The 23,932-nt window shown below is 41.9% G+C and overlaps 1 protein-coding gene across 4 annotated transcripts in view; it reads left to right on the top strand.

Annotated features, from left to right (window-relative positions):
- man1a2 (mannosidase, alpha, class 1A, member 2) overlaps nt 1-23,135 on the top strand; it is a 147,996-nt gene extending 124,861 nt beyond the window's left edge. For all 4 annotated transcript variants that reach the window (XM_086265801.1, XM_086265803.1, XM_086265802.1 and 1 more), the window contains exons 10-14: nt 5,154-5,269; nt 5,892-6,111; nt 7,472-7,644; nt 16,192-16,307; nt 19,420-23,135. In XM_086265801.1, coding sequence (XP_086121927.1) covers nt 5,154-5,269; nt 5,892-6,111; nt 7,472-7,644; nt 16,192-16,307; nt 19,420-19,555 — 761 coding nt within the window. In that variant the 3' untranslated portion in view covers nt 19,556-23,135. The remainder of the gene's footprint in view (nt 1-5,153; nt 5,270-5,891; nt 6,112-7,471; nt 7,645-16,191; nt 16,308-19,419) is intronic.
- Nucleotides 23,136-23,932: the final 797 nt, after the last annotated feature.

Below are 23,932 nucleotides of genomic sequence, written 5' to 3'. Positions count from 1 at the left end.
ACCTCTGATATTCCAACTAATGAATCTAAGAGGCATACCTGACCCAGCAATGCTGGGGTCTATATTTCCATTAACCATTTACAAAAAGGAAGAGGAAAAAGACCAAACCAAAATGCCAGTGGCCATGAAGAGCCGAAATGGGACAGCCCCCCCCCAACCCAACCCTGAACACAAATACACCCCCAAGTCTCCACAGAACAGAACAAAGGAGACAGCAGTGTACCCCCAAAGTAACAAAAATGATTCACCGAAGTGACTGGACTAATTGTTGTCTAAATAAAAATAAAAGCGAGAGAGGGAAAAATAACCTCTCACCAACTTCTCTACAGCATAACAGTGTGCGCGTAACAGTAAACATGTTTTTTTTAAAAAGGGAAAAAATAAAAAGGAAACCAACCAACCAAAAAAGATCTCACAGTACAAAATATGACTTCCTCAGAAGGAGAACTTTCCAACAAATCACCGAAAGTGCATAAAATTTAAAAAAACAAAAAACAAAAACAACATACATAAATAGATAAACAAGTAAAACAAAAACAACCAAACAAAAAAATAAATAAATAAAAATTTAACAGAAACGAAAAACAACTCAGTCCTATGCAAATCAATGCAGCAAGCTTGGAGAAGATTGTGCCGGACTGGTCCGAAGTTCAAGAGTATATTATATGATCCAGTTTCAATAAATAACAATGAAAATAAAAGGAACCAGCACACCAACAGTACAATAACCAGCACAATGGCCTAAGAAAACAATGCACGGGTGGCGTTAAACCTAAGGAGACCGTGAACCCTTAGCAGCATTACAGTATCAAACTGAGGAGCTAACGAGGCTCACCCAGAAATCAAAGTTTTGACATAATCACTGGCCTCCTCTGCCGAAACAAAGTCCTTCTCGACACCCTTATATGTGATGCGGAGTCGCGCTGGATGAAGCAGGCCATACCGAACACCGTCAATGCCACGGAGTTGCTGCCTGACCGTGTTGAATGCAGCACGAGCCCGTGCCACCCTGGCGGTGTGGTCGGGGAAGACTGAGATGGTCCGATCTCCAACTTTAATCTGTCGGCGTTCTCTAGCACGTCGTAAAATGTCGACACAGTCAGTGTGGTAATGAAACCTGCATACAATGGCTCGTGGACGGTCGCCAGGCTTAGGTGCGGGTTGGAGGGTCCTGTGCGAACGATCCAAAAGCGGCTCCTTCCCCAGATCAAATGCTTCTTTTAGCAAGGAAGCTACGGCGGCAGTGGTGCACGTGTCAGGGCCCTCCGGTACTCCCACTATCCTAACATTGTTGCGCCGCGATCTGGACTCCAAATCTTCACACTTACTTTCCAGCTTGGCTACATGAGCTGTGAGACCCTTGATAGTGTTTTTCATCTCAGCTATATCATCAGAGCAGACAGTAAGTGCGTGCTCCATCTCCTTCACCGTACCTTTTAGCTCAGACATGGTAGCGTCATTTGCAGCTTTATCGATCGCCAGCTGCGTCTTCACCGCCTGCAGGTCGAACTTAATGGTAGACAAAGCATCACCCAGAGTATCCTGAAGTTCCTTTTTAAAGATGTCGGCGATATCTTTCCTCAGCGAAGCCAGCAACTCGACCTTGAGAGCCTCAATATCAGGATTAGCTTGACATGTGGGGGGCTTTGCAGGAGACGACGGCTCACTCGAGGGTGTGGTCGCGGTTTGCAAACTAGGCCTCAGTTGTGTCTGAATAGTACTGCGGGTTTTAACATTTTTTGCTGCCATTTTACGCCGGCCCGAGTAAAACTTCTCAACAAGACAATCCACAAACCAAAACAGGACTGAAAATACGGCCAAAACGCGCGAATAAATAACAATTTAATCGAAATCGGCGGGAGCTCCCAGACTCGCGTCCTACTCCATCAAAGCTCAACCGGAAGTCCCTTATTTCACCTTCTTAAAAATACAGAGGAGTCTCTCACGATGCTGAATGGGGGGTGTACCTCTGTGCTGCTTTGCAGGAGTAGCACGTGGAGTGGGTCAAAAACTCGCTCCGGTGGGTAGTTTGTGGTAAATCTGTAACACAGATGTCCTAAGGTGAGCTAAGGAGGACAGAACCCTCTGGGGAGGAGAAGGGTAAACACTTGCTTGGTCTTGATTTTCAGACTGTGAGAGGTTTCTTCCTGTTAAAAGGGAGTTTTTCCTTCCCACTCTCGCCAAGTGCTTGCTCAAAGAGGGGGCTATTTGATTGCTGGGGTTTTCTGTATTATTGTAGGGTCTGCCTGACAATATAAACCACCTTGAGGGGACTGTTATGATTTGGCGCTCCATAATTTAAAAAAAATTAATTGAATTAAATTGAAATGGTAAAGAAGACATTAAAGGATGCTAAATTAAAGAGTGCACTAACAGCCTGCACGATAAGTGAGCACTCTGTGTTCAATAAAGTCATGAAAAGTACAACAGTTTCCAGACAACAGTGTGTAATTGTGAAATAAATAATGATCAGTCACTCTGTATGAGAAATTAGTACAGAAATCCTGGTGATCCTAAAGAGTTCCCACTTTTCATTTTGCTGTATATGCAAAGACAGTTGTTCGTTTTTAAAAACTGCAATAACAATATGTCAATCTCTGCTGGTTCGGGTCCTTCACATAAAATCATTATACTGTCTCTTTTGATAAGATGCAAAGATGTTGTGTTTTCCAGGCAGGTGTCCAGGTGTCCTTGACCTCTGCTTTGAAACAGAACGTGTGTGAAGCTTTGTGAAGGCGTCTTTTTACACATGCGTCTTTGTCTGTGTGTTTGAAGCTGCCACCTCAGCAGACCCTGCCTTTGATTGGCAGGTGCTCTCTGCATGACCCAGATGCTTTGATTGACAGAAAATAATGGAGACAGGAGCTTAGGGAGTATATGTGGGTGGATGCTAAGTTAAAACTGTGAGAGGTGACAGTAAAACAGAGTATGAGTAAAGAGTTGTAATAAAACTACCAAAACAGAAAAAGACTGTTAGAGCTTGGCATGTTTTCATTTGTACATGGCTTTTCCAAGAAAATTAATTTCATAATAAATGTTATTTTTGTTTTTTTTCCCTTGAAAGTAGATAAGTAGATGGTAATTTATTTGATACCATACCTCAGGGTCAAGGTCAAGTTTTCTGAAAATATAAAGTTATGGATTAACTTGCTTAATCTCTCCCCAGAGCTGCTTGATTCAGCTGATTGTTGTGTTTGTAGCATGTCAAATATGTGTTACCAACAAGGAAATGGAAATGCATCTGGTGAAGAAACTATGCAACATCACCAAAAACCTGCAATCTGCAAATATTTAATAACGGATGATATATCAGTCGGGTTCTAATTACAGCAGATGAAAAGGTTTGGCTCATCATTCACCAAACTTCCGAACAGCTCAGCTCTTTATTTAGAGTCTTAAAAACAAAAAAAGTGTAAGAAAAACAATAGTTGCTCCTAGGACAGTGAGACCGATGTTTTCATGAAGATATCACATGTCAATTATCTCAAACGCACACACAGTGAGTTAAATGGATTGACCTTGGCACACACTGTATGTTTCTGGGTGGTAGTGCCCAGTTTTGTTTGGGTTTTTTTTTTCCAGACAGCCTAACCCTCCAAATATCAAAGTAATTCAAATAGTCACAAAATTAAAAAAGTGGAAAACGTGATAATTAGACAATAATTATTTAGTGATTAATAATTAACAGTGAAATAGCAGTTAATTGAGAAGTCCTATATTTGCAGAATCTGGCAATTTCCATCATTTGTCCACATAGTTTGTTAAAGCTATCAGTAGTTTAGGATTAATCAATAACCACATTTTTTAAAAATGGGGTCTTTGCATTAAAAAAGAAAAGAGAGGACTTGTTTCAACCATCTCAAATGCCTCTTTTCTAAGCAAAATACCACAAATACATCGATCGTTTACTTTATCTGAGGTTCATTTTCCTAAAGGTCAGACATGCTGTTTGTTATGCCCCCAAACAAGAACGCTAGAACATAAAGTGGACTTGCTTGTAATGTGAGTCCACTTTGTTTCCCCTGGCTCCAGTCTCCATTTTGCACCCTGTCATGTACGTTAGAGTGCCCAGACTCTTTGGGGGATCAGAGTAGTTGTCATCTAACCCTCCAAATGATCCTCCACGCTCTGACTACCTCACTGTGCTCATTTTTAAGTAGTTTCATAGACACAGGCTCTCAGCTGTTTGCTGTCATTTTTGTGTAAATACTGACTCAAGCACACACGTGTGAAATCCAGACAAAAACTCATGCGTCAGCCCACACTGGCCTCGGCAATGTCTTCAAGGTTGTTTGTGAGATTTGCGCACTCTTTGGGACTAAAGATGAATAATTCATTGCTTAGATTGCTTTTTCATCTTCCTTGTTCCCCGTCTTTTGTGCATCCCTCCATTTACCTGCAGGCATGTTAATCACATAAAGAAAAGATCTCCTTGATGATGAGACAAAAAGCATCTGCTCAAATATCAGCTATGATTACACAGAGCTGAAGGATGAAGAATATTCTAGTTTTTCCCCGAGTGAAGGCAGAGCTGAATAAACATTTCATCTGTGCAAAAGTGGTTGAGGCACCAATTCATTTGCAGTATTATCACTCACAAAACCAAATGTAAAAAAGGTCAGTATATATGGGATCATTTACAGTCATTCAAGCCCTGTGGGGTTTTTTTAAGTAATATTTTGTGGGTCAGTAAAATTGCCTTTGAAACTGACCAAAGTGCCATCAGAGTGGGCCCTGAGTGCTCTCAGGGGTTTATTTTCTTATTGCGATCCCAGACTGCCAGATTCTGGCATCCTATTTTCATTTTGTGGTGTCCTGCAAATTAGGGCAGACATGAAAGCTGTGTAAACTTTGACAAGGACGATTGGGGACACTGAAATGTGAGCGCACACATCAGGGAGAGGGTAAACAAAATGGGACGAGAGAGGATGCACACTGCTGATATATTGTGGATGTAGAGAAGAAAAATGCCCAAGGTTTTGATTAAAAAAAATGCTTTTGATGCCATATGCTACACTCTGCCAAGGACTTTGAGGCAAAGTCAAAAAATAAATAATTCACTTTGGCTTTCTCATTTGTTTGGCTCTTGCTGCTTTTCCTCTTTCGCTCACGCGGTGACACTTGGAGCTTTCTTTGTGTCTCTCTCTCTGCAGATCACACGTCTGTTGGAGGACTCGGGGACAGTTTTTATGAGTACCTGCTGAAGGCTTGGCTCATGTCAGACAAGACTGACACAGAGGCTCGCAAGACCTACGATGACGCCATCGAGGTACAGCGTAGTGACTTATGCTGCAAAGTTAAAATACAGATTGTTTTCTTTTATGAAGAATCGTATACTGCATGCAGATGAGTCAGAGCTGTAACTGGAAATGTCAGCAGTTATTCTTTTTTAATAACCACAGAGTCCCCGCTGACCAGCTTCAGTATCCACCTTTGCAAAGGGAAGACATTGCTTTGTTTTCAAGTAAACTAGGAGTGGATTTAGTAGAAAGCAGATGTTAATGAAGCTGTCTACTCATCATTAAGAGTGTCAGAGACTGAGCAGAGCAGATGCTGCGGCACAAAGGGTGAAGGATGTGGCTGGATTTCAAATGTGACCGTCACTGCTGCTTTAGTTTTCTTCTGTTTGACCCTCCACACCCTCAAGCAGTTGCCCTCAGTGTCAATGCCCCATTCAAACGGTGTAACCTTTTTCTGTCCACATACCAGTATTAATATTGTAATTCCTGTTTCCCACCTTATCTTGTTAAACACACTCATACACAGGCATGTTGTTACTGAAAACAAGCTGCTATATTCTACTTTTCTGGGTCTTCATCTTCTCTGAAATGTTGACACTTCCCATTAGAGCCTTTGCTGTTTCCACAATTGCACGCTCTCTCTTCCTGTAGGCCATCGAGCGCCACCTCGTACGCAAATCCAACGGTGGCCTAACATTCATTGGCGAGTGGAAGAATGGCCACTTGGAGAGGAAGATGGGCCACCTGGCCTGCTTCGCCGGAGGCATGTTTGCACTGGGCGCCGATGGCTCACCTGACGACAAGGCCGGACACTATTTGCAGCTAGGAGCTGAGATCGCGCACACCTGCCACGAATCCTATGACAGGACAGGTGAGGAAGCAGTGTGCTGCATACACAAACACAATATACACAAGCATACATGCTAGAGAAAAGTGATCACTGTCACTGTCTTTTTTTTTAATGACTTTCTAATATCCTAAACATTTAATGTTGGTGTGGATCAGATGCTGACAGGTAGTGTTAAATAGTCTTAACTATATACGTTAGGAAAATGTTGAATGGGTGTCGTTATCCTCTACAGTAGATGTCAGAGGACACAGTCAGTTTCCCTCTTAGCACAGTCTGGTAGTGCTAGCATCACTGTCACTTGTCTCAAAGCTCCAGTTCTCCTGTAAACTCAGGCTAGCAGCATTAGCATTCAGGTCACCCACTGGAGGCAGGACTATAGCTCGGAAAATCACCCACTCCTGCTAGCAGATTGACAATTTCCATTTGACTTGATCCAATCGTTATTTATGGTTTAAGCAACTAATTTACAAATTGTTTAAAATATTTTACATACGTTCTGTATTTTAAGATCCAGTTACTCAAATGTTTTATATACACTGATACATTTTACACATAAAAAAAAATCTTATCACCAGGCCCTGAGATTGCCCATGCAGTAAATCCATCTATAAAATCCTCCCAGTGACTCAACCAACAATTAATTCTGCTTGTCCTAATTGGAAACTATGCAGTTAGTAAAGTACCTGTTTTTCAACTCTTTTTTTATTATTAATGCTTTATTTATTGCCATTTCCTGCGAGCATAATAAATATACTATTTACTTGACAGAGAGGAGAGGAGGGATTACCATGGCAACAAATGAAGATGGAGAAAGAGACAAATAAAGAATAGAAAGGGAGAGAGTCAGAATTTGATAGCTGTGGTCAGGCTGTCTAAAGTTGGCCTGTTTCTTAATAAGCAGCCATTAATGGGAGCTATTAAATGTGTGTGTCAACACATACGTATGCATGTCAGTGTGTTTAATCCGTTCAGGGACAGTCCTGTCACTGTTTTGTCAGCCTCTGTAATTTTCCACTCAGGCTGTTAATGCCTATCACACTTCATTGGCAGAAAGCAGTGGTTGTAAAAAGAAGAAAAGCCTGTAAAATCAGTGGGTTGGGATGCTTTTTATTGCTTACACACAGGCACTATTTCATATTAAGACAAGCACGGAGCAAAAGATAATCTTTATCTCCTCTCTGTTTTTTTCATCCATTAATTATTTGATCACTCTTTTCCTTCCTCTCTCTGTTCTATCACATCCTTGATTCATTCCACTATTTTCTGGCTTTTTCTTCTTGTCCCTTTTGCCTCTTTTTCTTCTTCCAATGTTACCTTTACTCCCTTCTCTTCTACCTCCTGGCCTTTCCTTTACATTTCACCTTTCTTTCTCTGTCTTAAGTGCTGAAGCTCGGCCCAGAGGCCTTCAAGTTCGACAGCGGCCTGGAGGCGGTGGCTGTTCGGCAGAATGAGAAGTACTACATCCTGCGGCCGGAGGTCATCGAGACCTACTGGTACATGTGGAGGTTCACCCATGACCCCAAGTACCGACAGTGGGGCTGGGAAGCAGTACAGGTAAAGAGATTAGACTTTGTATAAATCTTAGTCTTGATTATCATTTTGATTAGAGTTTAATACCTGCGGGCAGTTTTTAAAGACTTACTGGAGAGGATGTGGAACAAAATGTTTTTGCATTTTTAAATTGAGGCTTATCCTTGAAACAGGAATACAGTGAAAACGTGGAGTCCACATAGACACACAAACGTGCAAACAATTAGAAACGCTGTCCCTCAGGATTCATGCACGTGTTATTAATTTGAGAAGAGTCCTTTGTAGTGCATAGCGTGGTTCCTAATAAAAGACAACGGAAGACAAAATGAAACTCATTTTTTCTGTATCTGTTTGACTATACCAAAGATTTATGCAGCTTTCTCTTCCCGTTCTCATCTCAGGGGGACTAAATATTTTTGTTTTGTCAGCGTTTATTTTGCTCATGTCTCTGATAAGCACAAGGTGTCCTTTGGCACTGGTGCCTCGCAGCACTGTTCACAGCTCTGTTGGATGCAGACAATTAACAGCCAACTTTTGAAAATTGCTTTCAAAGTTGGACAAGTGGTTGAGTAACAGGTTTCCCAGCCAGAGGACAGCTTGTCTCGTTAACTGTCTTATTTGGAGCTGGAGCTGCTTTTCTTTTTCTTCTTTCTTCTTGTTTTTCATTTGCTCATTCATTACTGTCACCTTGTTTTTCTAGTTTAGTTCTCACTAATTTGGTGTCCTGGTCAGTAAGATTAGACTCTATTCTAGGCTTACTGATGACTCAAGCACTTTATCTGTCTCACATCTCTGGCCAATTTAGAATCACCACTTAACTGATCATGGACTGTGGAAAGTTAAGCGGTGCTAACGACTGCACCACTGTGCCGTTTATCTTTACAGGAGCATTTTGGGTCATTTATATAACATCAGTCTAATCAAAACGTATTTCCATGTCACTTTATTGACCTGCCATTGTCAGCCCTGTTTGTTGTGGAGACGGTGGTTACTGAACAGGCCAATCACAATAGTTGCTGCGTCGGCGCAATATGTAGTTACAGTTCAAGGGAGGTGACGTTGTAGGGCATGCCTATTCAACTACGAAGTTACTTGGGCCAGATTTTCAAACCGAGGAATTTATCTGGGCCAGATATTTTTTTTGAAGCCAGTAAGCAGCAGATCATGATCAATTTCAAACCCACACAACCGTACTGAAAAACAAGTATTTTTTTTATTCCTTTTCCCCTATAGATCTGGTGGTGACCTCTCACAAATGCACACCAAAAGGTCCATTTAAAAAAAAGGGAGCTATAACTAAACTATTTTTTGCACATTTGAAATAATAATAACAAAAAACATTTTGATAATTCCCTTTCAAATTAAAATAAATATTTCGCTGACCACTCACTTTTCCTGCCATGGATGGAGCCCCATCGGTCACAAGTATACAGACACGCTTCATATCCAGACCATTTTCCTCAAAAAGAGCTGAAATCTTCTCAAACATTATTTCGCCAGCTGTGTGTCCCTCTAACGGTAGTAAACCGAGCAATTTCCCATCCAAAAAACGGACATATACGCACAACTGTGCATTATCAGTTCTGTCTGTGATCTCCTGCTATAGACATTACATCAGTTTTCTTCAGGTCATCTAACAGCATTTCAAACTCGTCTGACGCCAGAACTTCAATTCTACGAATATTTGAACTGTCCTACAGGAGTACGTTTTTAATAGCAGATGTCACACTCACTTTTCACCGCATCCACCACGGCCAGCATGCAGTATTTCACCGTTTCAGAATCTGTGAAAGGCCTTTTCTTCTTCGCCAAGAAGCAAACACGAAGGGAAGATGCTGCAGCTCTCTCTTGGGCTGTACAGGACCCTCACCATGGTAGTACAACTCCGGTTGTAAGATTATTAAACTCGGTAAAATGAATAAGTATTTGTCAGTCCTGGCAGGGTTAAACCGACAGTTTTCATTGTCAATTTTGCGCTTTTGGACTGAGAAAGACATGCTGTTGTCGCATCATATATTACGATGATTGTTTAATATGTTCACATCACGGTGCATTGTGGGTTAAATATTGCTAGGCTACTAGGAGTGTTGCATTCACAGTCTACACTACGCTGTAGGAATTTTTAATTTTTTAAAAATTAATTAATGAATTCATTTTTTGGGTTTTCTGTGTTTCTGCCAGGACCACAGGCAGGGCCACTCGCAGGTTGCTTCTGGGCCGCATTTGGCCCGCGGGCCGCCATTTGAATAGGCTTGTTGTAGGGTCTCAGATGGCTTGTGGTTGTGACATAGTTATGGTGTAGATTTCCCGCTGAAGCAAAAATCCCCAGTCAGGATGAGTGTTGTTACACACAGTGCCATACTTAATGCTTTGCTAGCAACCGTAAATTCTGGTGAAACAAACTTGGTAAAAATTACTGGAAGTTACCAGAGAAGAGTCTTGTTTCTCCTTTTACTGGTGGGCTCGCCAATAATGACGTCATGTGAAAGCTAATTGATGAAAATGAAAATGGACAAGAAAAGGAGTTGGTGGGAAGATGCAAGTTTACCAGCAACCGGTGTGAGAAGAACCGTGAGTGTCAGTGGTTGAGGCAGGTGACTGCAAATACTCATGAAGCAAACGGTACTGATTATCAAAGATGTTTCAAAGTTAGTTTTTAGTTAGGTTTGTTGAATTATTTTACGTTATTACGTTATTAACCAGATCTTTAATCTCAACTAAATGCTCCATTTTTCTCCAACTGTCTAGCTGTTCATTATGAACTAACAGTGCTCCCATTGCAGGGTTTTTTTTCTCCAGTTTTCTTTCTTTACTTAAATATTCTTTGCTTTGCGTCCATTAGAAAGTAAATAGCACATTGAAACAGTAAACAGAGCTTGTTTTTTGCAGTAGAAACCATATTTAACATCGACTTTTGAGTCAGAAGGTCAGACTGTGCTTTAGTATTAGTAGTAATTTGCCTCTCATCTAAAAGCAGGTAACCGACAGAATAAATGCGTCTTTTCAAACCATTTTCACCATGCCTGTGCTTTTAACAGAGCATCATCAGCAACCTATGGTAGACTGTTCTTTTAAGCTTTAAATATGTGAAATGAAAGCAGTGCAGGTCTCACCAAACTTCAAAGAGCACAATGAAGGGATTTAAATTGACATCTTGCAATTTTTGTACTGGTGGGATGTTTTGATATGTTATTAGATCTTCTTCCTTTGGTGCTTCAATATGGAAATGTGAGAGAAATGAAAGTGTCTCTATACATTTCACCCCTCTGTTCCACTTCTTCTGACAGAGGATTAAAGAGTTCACCCGCTATACGGGACTCGGTGCGTCTTCTATGTATAAATCTCTATTGGCCTGCTTGTCATCTTCAGCTACTGCTTTTTTCCCTCTTTACTTTTCTCTTTTGTCCTGCCAATCTTCTTGTCACCTTTTCTTTGTTTTTCTGACTGGGAGGAATTGTGTTCGAGCTCATGTTTCAGACAAATCTATTAGCAGGTGTGTTTATGAAGTGTGATTGTATTCAGTGTGTCTGACACTAAAGAGCTGGTGCTGAAAGGCTCATCTTTGCCTCTCTTTTAATAATGCATATACACCCTGCAATGCTAATAAATATGACAGCTTATTTACGTCGTACTGCCCTTGATCAAGAAGTTTTATTGATTCAAATATCCTGAAGTTTCAGTTAAGTTTTTGGTAACAGGTAAATAAACAGTTTAAACAGTGTTTTTGGTTAATTAGATTGTTTTGATTCGGTCTTGTGGTTGTGTCATATTTTAGATGAAAGGGGGGAAACTACAAACAAGCATGTAACAGCTTTCAGATATTGTGTAGCTTAAACCGAATTTCCCAGAGGAACCCACCCGAGGGATTAATAAAGTTTTATCTTATCTTAAAAAGTAGTTGAGCTGAAGTGTTCCTTGCCAATGGCAGGCTGGCGAACAGTTGGGGTTAGATCTGGAAATTGTGAATGCCAAAACATCATCATCCTCATCAAACCGCGACCCCCTCAAACTCTCTGGAGAAGACCATTGTTGTCCTGGAAGAGACCACTCCCACAAGATGGAAATGTGTCATCTTAAGATAAAAGTGATCACTCTGAACAAACTTGTGTTGATTTGCTGTGACCCTTCCCACTAATGGGTTAAGTGAGTGTCAGACATTAAGTGGGGAGAAACAGAACAACTGGGGGAACAACATTATTGCTCCTAATATGGTTTGTCTGAGAAGTGCACAGACCTGACAAAAACCAGTTATTTCCAAGGACAAACTATCCTAACTCAAGATGAGCTGTGCAAAATGTGCAGTGCAGTGGAGCCTTTATGTAAGAAAGGCCACACAGCCACTCCAAAAACACGTGGCCCAGTGTAGTAAAGCCAGGAAAGACTCAGCTGCACATCTACACTTAAAAGAGAAAGGACATGAAAACCGATGACACAGGGGTAAAGGAGACATCTTTGTCCAGTGTAAACAACCATCAGTGAACAGTGTTGTGGTACCTATGACACCAGTTAGCAGCCACTATTGCCCAGTCTTGTGACTCCTTCCAAAGCAATTGAACCTCCCTTTACACTTTGACCCATGTGACCTTACTGACTGACACGATGACAGCATATGTCACTGACTCTCAGCACTACCCTCCAAGGTGACAACCCCACTTGGGATTAAAGACCTGGGATTGCCCATCAGCTGCCAGAACAGAAGAAGAGGTAAAACATCTTTTTGAATCTGAAAAAGAAGAAGAATCAAGTACTTAAGATCACCGTGACCTGGATGATTGAGAACCTGCACGGATAAGTGGACATGCAGCAAAAGAGAGCTGCCATCCCCTTTCTTTGTGTAGTGGTCAAGGATTTTCTCTGTATGTGGAACAAAATACTTTTACTTTGACAGATTTAAGCCTAATCATGAATGGTGATGTTTAGCAAGTGTTTTTAAACTATGTGTTGACTTTCTGCATGAAGTTTTTATGCTCTAAATTGCTCATTTTTATACGGTGTTGTGTTTTATACGTTGTTTTGGTTGTCATATCCTTTGCCCTTAGAGGCATCAGAAGTGTAATGAACTCTAAATATTATACACAGGCATTAACTTAGGCAACCAGCGCACATAGTGAGAGAGTCCTCAGTTTCTTTTCTGTTTGCATACTGAAACTCTTCCACTCTGTGTCAGCCCCATTCACTCAACCATACTTATCTGTTATTTCATGCTGCATGTTAATTGAGTATGTTAAATATGCACCTTCATAATAAACCTGAATCAATGCTTGTTAACAAAATACTGGAGTTTTCAGAACTACTTTCCACTCTCACTTTTCCTGTGTAAAAGCACCGCATGCTTAACACCTGTCTGGATTTTTTATGTAGGGTGGTTTAAGAGCCATCTTTTATATCTAGTTTCTTTTTCATTTCGTGCTGACTTTTTGAGTTTCCGTTTCTTAGGCTACGTCCACACTAGCCCGGTCTGAAAACGCTCCGCGTCCACATTATCGTTTCAGTCGTTTTCACAGAGTTGTACGTCCACATTGAAACGGCCGAAAACGCTTACATTCCAGTACTGCGCATGCGTGAAACGCAAGCAGATTCGGCCTGCCTCATTCCTGTCTGCCCTTTATTTACTTTCCGGCCCTTTGAAACGTTGCGGCAAAATGTGGAGGAAAAGCAGTTTTTTTAAATGGACTAACAATGAGGTGGAGTCGTTGCTGCGAGTAACACAAAAGTACAAAGTTGCAAAAGCGAGTGAGAGTTAAAGAATTTGAAGAAAAGCTACCTGGAGCATGTACAGACTGATATTAATCTTTAATAGGGCTGTCAAAATTGAAAGCAAACAAAACAACTGCTGTATAACGCCCTCCGCTATCTTAGTTTAATTGGTCACTTGACTGCATCACATGACTAAATTGTGTCATCGTTTTCAAAAAGTCTCCGTTTTCGCTGTCCACACTGCGACGCGAAAGCACCGTTTTCAAATGTATGCGCTTTCGAGAGCCTTTTCAAAATGCTGCGTTCTCCTTGAGTGTCTCAGTGTGGACGGGAGGCCAAAACGGAGAAAGAACGATGCGTTTTCAAACGAAAACACACTAGTGTGGACGTAGCCTTAATATTTACACGTTGCCTGTATTTAACCATGTGTGTATCTTATTGCTTTTCTCACCTGTTTCTTTCTGACGTAACACCCCAGGCTTTCTCCTTCCTCACTCACCTTACTCTGTTCTTGTATTGCTCTCTTAATCCCAGCAACCACTCTTCACAAACACCTTTTCTGCTTGTTGCCTTAAAGTTCAGCTCCTCCTTTCCTCTTGCTCTGTCTCTCGCTCACATGCACACACACAGGCACACACACAGACACACACCCGTACCCCAGCTGCATCCATCTGGTACACCAAACCTGCCTCTGTTTGTCACGCTTCCTCTATTCACAGCAGCTATTAACATTGGCTGGCTTTTACATGTGTATGCGTGTGTGTGTTTGTGCATGCGTGTGCATGCAGAGGTGAAGCCCAGCTGCTGTTATGTGCAGTGTGTCCTCACTTGGCTGTGGCAGGAACACTGCTCCGCCTTGCACTCCATTCCCTACAGGTAGACTTTTTATCGGATAATTTATATAGCACAGATGGTGCTGAGGTACGTGGGTGGGTGTGTGTGTGTGTGTGTGTGTGTGTGTGTGTGTGTGTGTGTGTGTGTGTGGGTGCGCGCGCATGTGTCTTTTATGTTTGTGGGTGCAGATACCCCTACCATTGTGTAAACTATGAAAGAAAATTTCCAGACTGTTGAGTTTTAGCTCAAGTGTTTATGTGACTTGTGTTAAAATGTCTCTTTTAAGTGCCTGGACCTAATCTATGATACACTCTGGTTGTTATTATTGTGTTCGTGTGCCACACTGGCTGTTGCAGGGCACTGCAGTGCAGATCAGGAAGGGCAAAGTTTGCCGGACGCAGCAGCCCGTGAAAATCTGGAATTATGGTCCAAACTGACAGTGAAACGGTCACTCGAGGACAGGATAGAGAAACGTGTGTGTGTAGGTGAGAGTGAGAGAGGGGGGCAAACTGAAAGACAAGGACAGATATCACACTTTGAATTCCATGCACTGTCTGTGTCAATAAGACATGAGCAGAAGCACCAATTTTCAGTGTCACAAATCAGTAGAGCGCGCAGGTAAGAATGGACTGTGTGTCACCAGCTGGGTGATTGCTGCATTTCTAATGAGCTATTTCTGGTTTGTGTGTGCAGGCAGGGAAAGCACCTGCTCGCAAATGAGCCAAAACTGTTTGTAGTAGGGAATCATCCAGTTAAGCTGCCTGGAAAAGCATTGTGATACGTGGAATATGTGTTAGTCGCTGTTGTTTCGCGTCAATAGATGTGAATATTGAGAAGCAGGATTACAAAAGTGTGCTCTGTTTTCTAATCTGGATCGCTTTGTTCGATAGAAGGAATGAAAAGGAATTGACTTGCTGAGCGTGCTTGCTGAATCCACAAAAACAGGACTCATTAATAGCCCTGCGCTCAAGAGATTGATTTATAAATGCATAACTTGTGTAAGTTGAGCGTGATTAGAATGGAAATCAGAATCTGGCGACAGTTTAAACTCAAAGCGTTGACTGACTCAGCTGTCTGTGTGAGTCGCAGTGCACAATGCTCAGGTGTCAGATCATTTAATAGACCCGGTTCTCCTGCTGCTGTCGGCCCGGCTGCTCTCCGTGTTTGTTGTTTTGCGCTTGTTGAAACACTGACACATCACATCGTTCACAGTTGAAGAATCAGCGATAAACCCTCGAAAGTGAGCAAACGGGGGATTTACATCCCAACCACCTACGATTGTGCTGTCATTTTGTCCTGAAAGAACCGTGTGTCTCGAAAGGAATCGTGCACAAGCAAAAAAGAGAACAAAGACGTTTTTACCCCCCAAAAAAGAAAAAATATCTCCAGTTGAAACAGTAAATCTGCCTTCAGTAGAAATGTGCAGATGAAGGTGAAAAGAGCCTGATTAGAAGATTGTAAATACCCCTGTGGGATGGCCACGGGCTTTACTTCACCTTAAGAAAGCGTTTACTTTGTCATTGCACTCCAGCTCCCCACGGGTGAAGGATAACAGGAGCCAAATGAGTGTGTACCTTCATTATGAAACTGCTTTGTAAAAACAAAACACAAAAGTTGAATGAAGTATAAAGAACAGAAAGGCAGCAGTTGTGGTAATCTGTTTTTTCCTCACATTTTGTGCAGCCGCTGCTTCCTGTATGTCACCGCAGGACACTCTCTAATCTGTCACACGCAAAGAAATTAATTACACCATGCTTTTTATAAGCATATTAAAATTGTACTCCCCTCCCCCCACCTTTCCTCCACTCTAATGCTTTCTCCTCATTTTGCTTTTCTGTCATGTAAACCTTCCCTCTACCATTTTCTCATTTCTGTCCACTTTTTTTCCTCTTTGTTCTGCCTTCATTTGTTTTCTGTCTCCTCAACTTCCTTGTTTCTGCTCTACACTTCATCCTACAACTTGCCTTCCATCTCTTTCTCATTCCTCTTCTGTTCCCCCTTCTACCTCTCATCCTCCCCCTGTCTCCCCGTCTTCTCCAGGCCATTGATAAGTACTGCAGGGTGAGTGGAGGTTTCTCGGGGGTGAAGGACGTCTACTCATCCAATCCAACCTATGACGACGTGCAGCAGAGCTTCTTCCTGGCTGAGACACTCAAGTAAGTTTGTCTTAATGGATCGATCAATTGGCAGAAGCTGTGAATAGTCAATATGCTTTTTAATTAATGATTCTTATGATTAATTCAGTGTGGGTGTGTGGGTGCTGACTGAGGGGGTTTACCAGAGAAAAGCGTTTGCAGTTATTTCAAACTATCTGTTAAACAGAAGTGGAAGAAGACAAAAGCAGTCAGTTTCTAACCCGATGTTTGTTTATTTATTTATTAAAGTTTGCCCTAACAGAGCACTCATACATATTTGTAGATTAAGTATGTGGTCATTGTAGAAACATGTGGTGAGTGTTCATTCTCAGTTGCATCAACAGTCGCAATCACATTGAGTGAAGCTGCTGCAAAGTTTGCAGCATTTGTACAAACTCTTGTATTTGTGTTGCCTCAGAAATAGTTTGGTGCAGTGACTTGTCAATAACAATTTGCTGGCCAATGAGCATACCGTTAATAATGCTTCTTACTGATACTTTTAGTGCATCTGAAAAGTATTTGCATCACTTGTTCCACATTTGTCATGTAACGTCCTTATTCCAAAATGGATTCAATTCATTTTTCACCTCAAACTTCTACACAATATCCCATAATGACAGTGAAAAAGTTTGCTTGAAATTCTTGCAAACCTTTGCCCAATGTTTTATTGAACCACCTTTGGCACCAATTACAGCCTGAAGTCTTTTTGAGTATGATACACAAAGACATGCTGTAATAAGCTTAACACACCTATTTTTTGGCCAGTTTTGGGGTTTTTTTGGGTTTTTTGGCCCATTTTTTTGGGGGGGGGGCTATTTTCTCCCAGTCTTCTTTGCAGAACCGGTCAAGCTCCATCAGATTGGATGGGGAGCATCAATGCACAGCCATTTTTAGTTCCCCAAGAAGTTCAAGTCTGGGTTCTGGCTGGGCCACTCTGGGATATTCACAGAGTGCTCCTGATGCCACTCCTTTGTTATCTTGTCTGTGGGCTTAGGTCATTGTCCTGTTGGAAGGTGAACCTTTGCCCCAGTCAGAGCGCTCTAGAGCAGGTTATCATCAAGGATTTGTTTGCACTCATCTTTCCCTCGACTTCAACTAATCTCTCAGTTCCTGCTGCTGAAAAACATCCCAGCATGATGCTGTCACCACCATGCGTCACTGTAGGGATGGTATTGGCCAGGTGATGGGCAGTTATGAGCGTTTGATCTTTGTTTCCTCAGACCAGACGATTTTGCTTCTCGTGGTCTGAATCTTTCAGGTGACTTTTGGCAAACTCCAGGGGGGCTGTCATGTGGCTTTTACTGAGGAGTGGCTTCTGTCTGGCCACTCTACCATGCAGCACTGATTGGTGTAGTCCTCAGAAATGACTGTCCTTCTGGAAGGTTCTCCTCGCTTCACAGAAAAATGCTGGAGCTTTGTTAGAGAAACCATCAGGTTATTGGTCAGCTCCCTGACTAAGGCCCATCTACCCTGATGGCTCAGATTAGTCAGGCGGCCAATTATTTAATTGTTTTTTATTTTAAATACATTTAAAAGATATTCAAGCAAACTTTTTTTCATCTTCTCAATAATGGGGATTTGTGTAGAATTTTGAGGTGAAAAATGAATTTTGGCGTGAGGCTGTAACATGAGAAAATGTGCAACAAGTGAGGCGCTGTGAATGCTTTCCAAATGCACTGCAGAGTGACCACTGAGGGCATGAACTCAACAGCAAAGTGTTTACAGAGGTCCAGGCAAACGGACACGTTCCCATAGACAGACGTCTTTTTGCAGCTACAGGTATTTATGCAGGTTAAAGGCACTAATTAGCTGGCTTCACTTTTCAGACTCAGAGGCTTCATCCAACGTTTGTTTACTGTCTATAGTGTGGACAAGAGAGACTCGCTGTTTTTGTTTGTTTGTTTTGCTCGTACACAAAGAACCAGTCATTTCACCAGGTTATTGTTGTGATTTCTTTTCTCTGGGGACAGTGAACAGGTGTCAGGATATTTTTACAGCCATACAAATAAATAAAGTCAGCTAACGTGAAGGGAAGCTGCCATGGCTCTGTGGCACATCATGGTCACTGATGGATGAAGGGAGAAGAGGCTCTCACTGAAGGCTCGTACGCAGTGGGAGAACTGAATACTGATGTAGCTCTCTGGTTCCCTCTGCTGGCTGCTCTTTGAATGCCATCTCCTCCTGACAATGTTCAGTATTTATAACCTGATGTAATTCAGTTGTGACTGTCACTCAGACAGCCTGACAGGCCAAAGAAAATCATAAAACAAAGCAAGCTCAGTTTTACTGCCGGTCCTGTCAGCTCTCGTGTTTACACGAAGCTATTTATCAGCTCTTCATTTGCAAGTATAACGGGTTTAAAATTAACACCCACAAAGCATCAGATGCCAATAAAATCCGTCTTTGGTATTGAAGTCGTTAAAGGTCGCACGCCACACTGTCTGCTAACTCTCTGAGAGGATGACATTTGAATGGCTCAGTGTTATGCAGACTTTGGTGTCTGTCTCTTCTCAATCTTTGTCTCTGCTGGCTTCAAGCCAGTCGCGTCAAAGCAATACAGCAGCTAAGTGTCAGCTAAGGCTGCTGATTGGCTGCCAGTCACGCTGATCGTCACACATATCCAGCGTCTGAGTTTATGTCAAGAATTTAGGAGCTAAGAAGTGAACAAGCAAGTTGAAATCTTTAAAAAAAATTAGATGAGAATTTAATTAATCTTAGATGTTAATGAAATTGAGAGCTTCTCAGTCACGGTGTAAACTGTGTTTAGGACGAGTTCCCGGCCTCCTGCAGTAAACTCTTATACTGCATATAGAGTTGTTCTGTGTATTTATTCAGGTTTCTCTCGCAACATGTGGAGCAGTTTGTGCTGTTCGGGTGTGATAATCATAATAATTGTTTTGGTTTTGTGGCTGTTTTTTGTCATGACAACAGATGTGAATCAACAGCTGTAAAAACACTAAATTAAACAGAGGTTTAGGATTTAAATTGTTGGTTTAAGCTGACACTTCCCACTTTGATATGACGAAGCTGTTGACATTATATTCACCCAACTCATGCAATTCTTTCTTCTTCCTCACCCCGTTACCCACCACCCCTCACACGTCCTTCCCCTTACCCGCATCCTCTCTCTCAGGTATCTGTACCTGCTGTTCTCCAGCGATGACCTGTTGCCCTTGGAGAACTGGGTTTTCAACACGGAGGCTCACCCACTGCCAGTCCTCCACCTGGGAAACATCACCCTGCCCGGCAGCGAGCCCGCTCAGCGGTAAACGGGCTGGCACTTTTTTTGTGCACCACGGCACCAGGGGCCTGTTTGCCTGCCTACCCAGAAAAACCCACCCACGAACACCAGACAAACTTACAATTCAGACTCTCAACTGATTTCTAACTGAGACCATCAACCCGGGGGGTGGGGAGAGACCACTACAGAGCGAGAGGACCTGTTACTTTACTCGCTCTACTTCTATGTTTTACTCTTTGACTCTGTCGATCTGTCTTCTCTGCTCGAATCTTAAGGATGGTGGGTGTGCTGCTCAGCCTCGTGTTTGGCTTGAATCGACTCTTTTTACTGAAGGACAGAGCTCCAAACCAGAGGCGTGATTAGCTTTTTTTTGTTATCACTTTTAGTCTTTATTTGAAGAAACTCCAATGCAGACTCAAGCTGACACGCTGACAGCTGACTATGAAGGATTACAAAAACACTTTGACACTTAAACTGATGAAAGTGTCATGTTTTGTTTTGTTTTGTTTTGTTTCCAAGCAGACAGACTTCAGGACTTTACAGGGTCTGTTAACACAACCGTTTTTTTCTTTCTTTTCCTTTTGGACAAATCAATATTGGGGACACAGGGTTGAATCACAGCCCTCAGCTTCTCCCACCCAAATCCACTTCCTGTTTAACCTCCATCGGATGAACTTCAACCCGGAACTGCTAGCAGATGGGCACATCATCAAAGCGAGGGCAGTTTGTGGCAGTGGTCACCGCCTCCTCTGATCCTCGGTTTTCAGAAAAACTGGCCATCATAAGTGGAAGAGTAATTAGACGGGGACTACAGGAGACCTCCCCTTTTCTCACCAGTCCACATGAGTCCTGATCCTCTTCCATGTAGAGACACAGCCGCAGCTTTCCCCTCCTTAAAAAAACGTTCTGCTGCTATAGGATTCAATGCTGCTTTTTCTTCTTTTTAAATCTCTGTCCTTCACATTTTCCCCCATCATCTCACAGCTTCTGTAAACCTTTGTCTCATCTTATTTTCCAGCTTTTCATCAATCAGGCACATTATGTTCAGGCCCTTACGTTTTGTGATGGGGTAACCATGCTTTATGTATAGGAATGTTTGTTTTGTGGTTAATATGAAACCTGGTGAAAATCATTTATTTGCATTTTTAATGGGAAGACTATGAAGAAGAGGTTGGTAGAGGAGTGGCACTGAGAAGGGTGAATAAATTTAGAATACCTTATGGTCTCCTGCTGGCATCCTATATCTACACCCACCCCACCTCATAAGTCGGATGCATCATTTGCCACCTAAATCTTTGCTTCAGTTTCATACTTAAAGCACATGTTTTGGTCGGACTCTTAAAAACATACATTTTTAAGGAATCAAACATGTTCCACTTGAGTTATTACACTACATGCACAATAAGCTATTCAGTTAATATTAGATCATAATACTTTCTGTATGCAGCTGCAGTTGTGTTACTTTATCAGAGTCAAACTTGTAAGTGCTGCCTGAGGTCAGGGACAAGCCTGAAGTTCCAGTATAGGGATGCGTTTGATTCCATCTTTTGCCCAGATTTTCGAGCCATTTTTCTCTGAGGTTTGAAAGTCACAGCAGGGCTCGTTCCGTACTCTGACTCGCGTCAAGATCTTGACCTTGTTTATGGAAGTTTGTGCAGCTCCGTTAGCAGCGCAGCAGTGCCTCCAGTTATCACTCTTAACACAGCTCCTCGTGGTACATCTAATGCAGCGTGATGGATTTACTGCTCGGGTTGCTCAGATAATGTAATGCAGTCTGCAAAATAAAAAATAAATAAATAAAATGATATGTTGGGGGGAAAAAAGAATGATACAGTTCTCCCATGTGAATCTGACTAAAGGCTTTAAACGTTTGATGTGATCTGCTACTTTTAAGGGCCGTTCTCTGACTCATTAAAAAGTCCCAAAGGGCAGCAGACATGTGAGTAAGCTTGTCTCATATCATAGCAATGTTAGTGCAAGCGATTATCCGACACACAAGAACCAGATACCGCTCCTGCTTTGGTTCATATGCGGAGCGTCTTAAAGACAACAGCAGTATTAAACATCACAGATTTGTTTAGATGCTTTAAAGAAAACTCATTTTACATGGTGGGCCACATGCAGCCCACTGTGATCTTAAGTGGGCTGGACTCAGTCAGTGTAAAGACGTTTACCTGCACATTTAATCCCAGAGATATCTTAATATAAGAAAGGAAGTTCACTCACGAAAGTTTGTCATTGATCTACATGGTAAAAAGTGCAGCTGTAGTAAATGAAGGAAACCTAAGAAATGAATGACACAAAATTCTTTTACTGTAGACTCAAGTGAAAGAAAACATTCTGTCATTTCATTGTTTATCTATTACTTAATTACTTTGGTGTTGTATGAATGGCCATGAAGGAATGTCAGCGTGAAAATATAGTTAAAAGTCCAAAATGTGTGTCTGCCATTTTCCAAAGCAGTCCAGCAGGCCAGATTGGAGTCTTTGTTGGTGTGATTCTGGTCCCTGGGCCTTATGTCTGACTCCCCTGCTCTAAGTCTTTACATAAACATCAGACATAACATACCAGCAAGACAAGCCAAGCACCATACAGAAACAGGAAACACTGGCTAACACGTCATTTTGTGTTAGCCAGGAGCTCTTCATGTTTTGCATTTATGCTTTCGTCTTGTGTTTTGTAGTAGGTCAGTAGGTTTTGTAATTGCACACACATTATGGAGACTTAGAGAAATCACCCTGAACTGCTGGGACACAAAGATAACAGCACAAAAAGAGCCACATTTATTAAATGCTGTGACAGCTTTGCGTATTCCTTCCTGTCCTCTCGCCAAAATGTAAGAAACAAACATTTCCTTTTATGAAAGTAGGATTTGCAGACTAGATCTGCTGGTCGTCTGTCAGTAAAGCCATACTGTGTGATGCGGGGCTGCTAACCAACAGCTCCTGCTGCTTTTACAGCACAAACACAGACCGATGTCGGCTGAAGGAGTCGATTAGCATCACTAACTCCAACACTGGGAGTGGAAGCAGACAACGGGGGTTACATTAATGTGATGTCAGACAGTCATAGCCGATCTTCTTCGTAACGCTGCTCATGTTTGATCGATCTAGAAAATTGTATTTGTTTGTTTGTTTTTGGACAAAATGTAACGCAGAAGTAGAAATGTTGGTAACTTTTATTCTGGTTTATTTTATTTATGCAGCAAAATTTCAGCTGTGGTGTTTTTTTTTTCCCCCTTTAAAATTTCAGAGAGGCTCTCAGAGCATTCCTGTGTTGATCAGGTCGTAGGACTGTTTCATTCCTCCTGCGTTTTATTTCCTCCGTGTTATTTTCCTTCATTCAACAATCGTGTCCATTAAGAGTCCGTAGTTACAGCGCAGTCGCTGACATCACACTGACATCATCACCGCCTACATGTCACGAGGAGGAAGCCCGAGTTGAAACCTGCACGGCCATCGAGTCGCTGGGAGCGGCGCTGATTTTGAAAACTGAGTGTTCTGTATTTGTATTTTTACTGAACTAAAAAACGAAAAAACGAAATGAAATGAAACTATCTGTAAATATGTTTAAAACTGAGACACAGATTCAATAAAGATGTTATGAAAAGTGATCAGAAACCAGGAGCACATTTATTCTTTTGCTTTAACTCGATCATGTTGTCATGATGCTTTAAGCACCAGTTGCTTTTAGAAAGTAAAATACCACAGCCGTGTATTTTTCACTTTGGTTAAACATACAGGATATTTCATTAATGACTGTCTCTTTGTTGACCTCAGAATTTTGTTGGTCACCCCAGAAATGTAGCTGCTGGGGTGGAAGTTTAAAGGCCAGTTCAGTTTCTCCTGACAGTCACTTTGATCTTCTGAGTTTTCCAAAAAGTTGAATTTGATCATTGTTTAAGAATAAATACCTACAAAGACAACACCATTGTCAGTGGTTGGAGCTGTGCTTGATTATAGATGCACAGATGAGTGTGTAATTCTGCCATGTAGGTGGAAACATTAAATATTTTCTTCAAAGTTTAGTGTCTATAACCAAGAACCCGTCACTGGGGCCAGCTGCTCGACTCCAACGATGGCTCTTATAAAGCTAATAAGATGCTGAAGCATCAGTGTCATTAACATGAACTAATCTACAGTAAATGTGTGAGTGAAGAGTTGGCTTCCTTCACATGGTTCACTGTGGCAGCGTCCAAGCTGTCCCCTCATACACAGTGAGGGAAATAATTTTTTGATCCTCTGCTGAATTTGTAGGTTTGCTCACTGTTTAATGGAGACAGAACATCAGCCAGAAGTAATGCAGAAAAAAATTAGATGAACATGTGAAATGACCATCGGTTGTCCTCAGCCTGGAGCTCACGCCTCATGGTAAGGGATTGATAGATGGTACTCTGTGGGAGCCA

This window comes from Aulonocara sp. 'chitande type north' Nkhata Bay, linkage group LG16 (genome assembly GCF_057382095.1).
Source record: "Aulonocara sp. 'chitande type north' Nkhata Bay isolate Kocher_YH1m ecotype deep benthic linkage group LG16, A_spYH_male_GT1.1, whole genome shotgun sequence".
NCBI classification, from domain to species: domain Eukaryota; kingdom Metazoa; phylum Chordata; class Actinopteri; order Cichliformes; family Cichlidae; genus Aulonocara; species Aulonocara sp. 'chitande type north' Nkhata Bay.
This window is presented reverse-complemented; position numbering and strand designations above follow the sequence as displayed.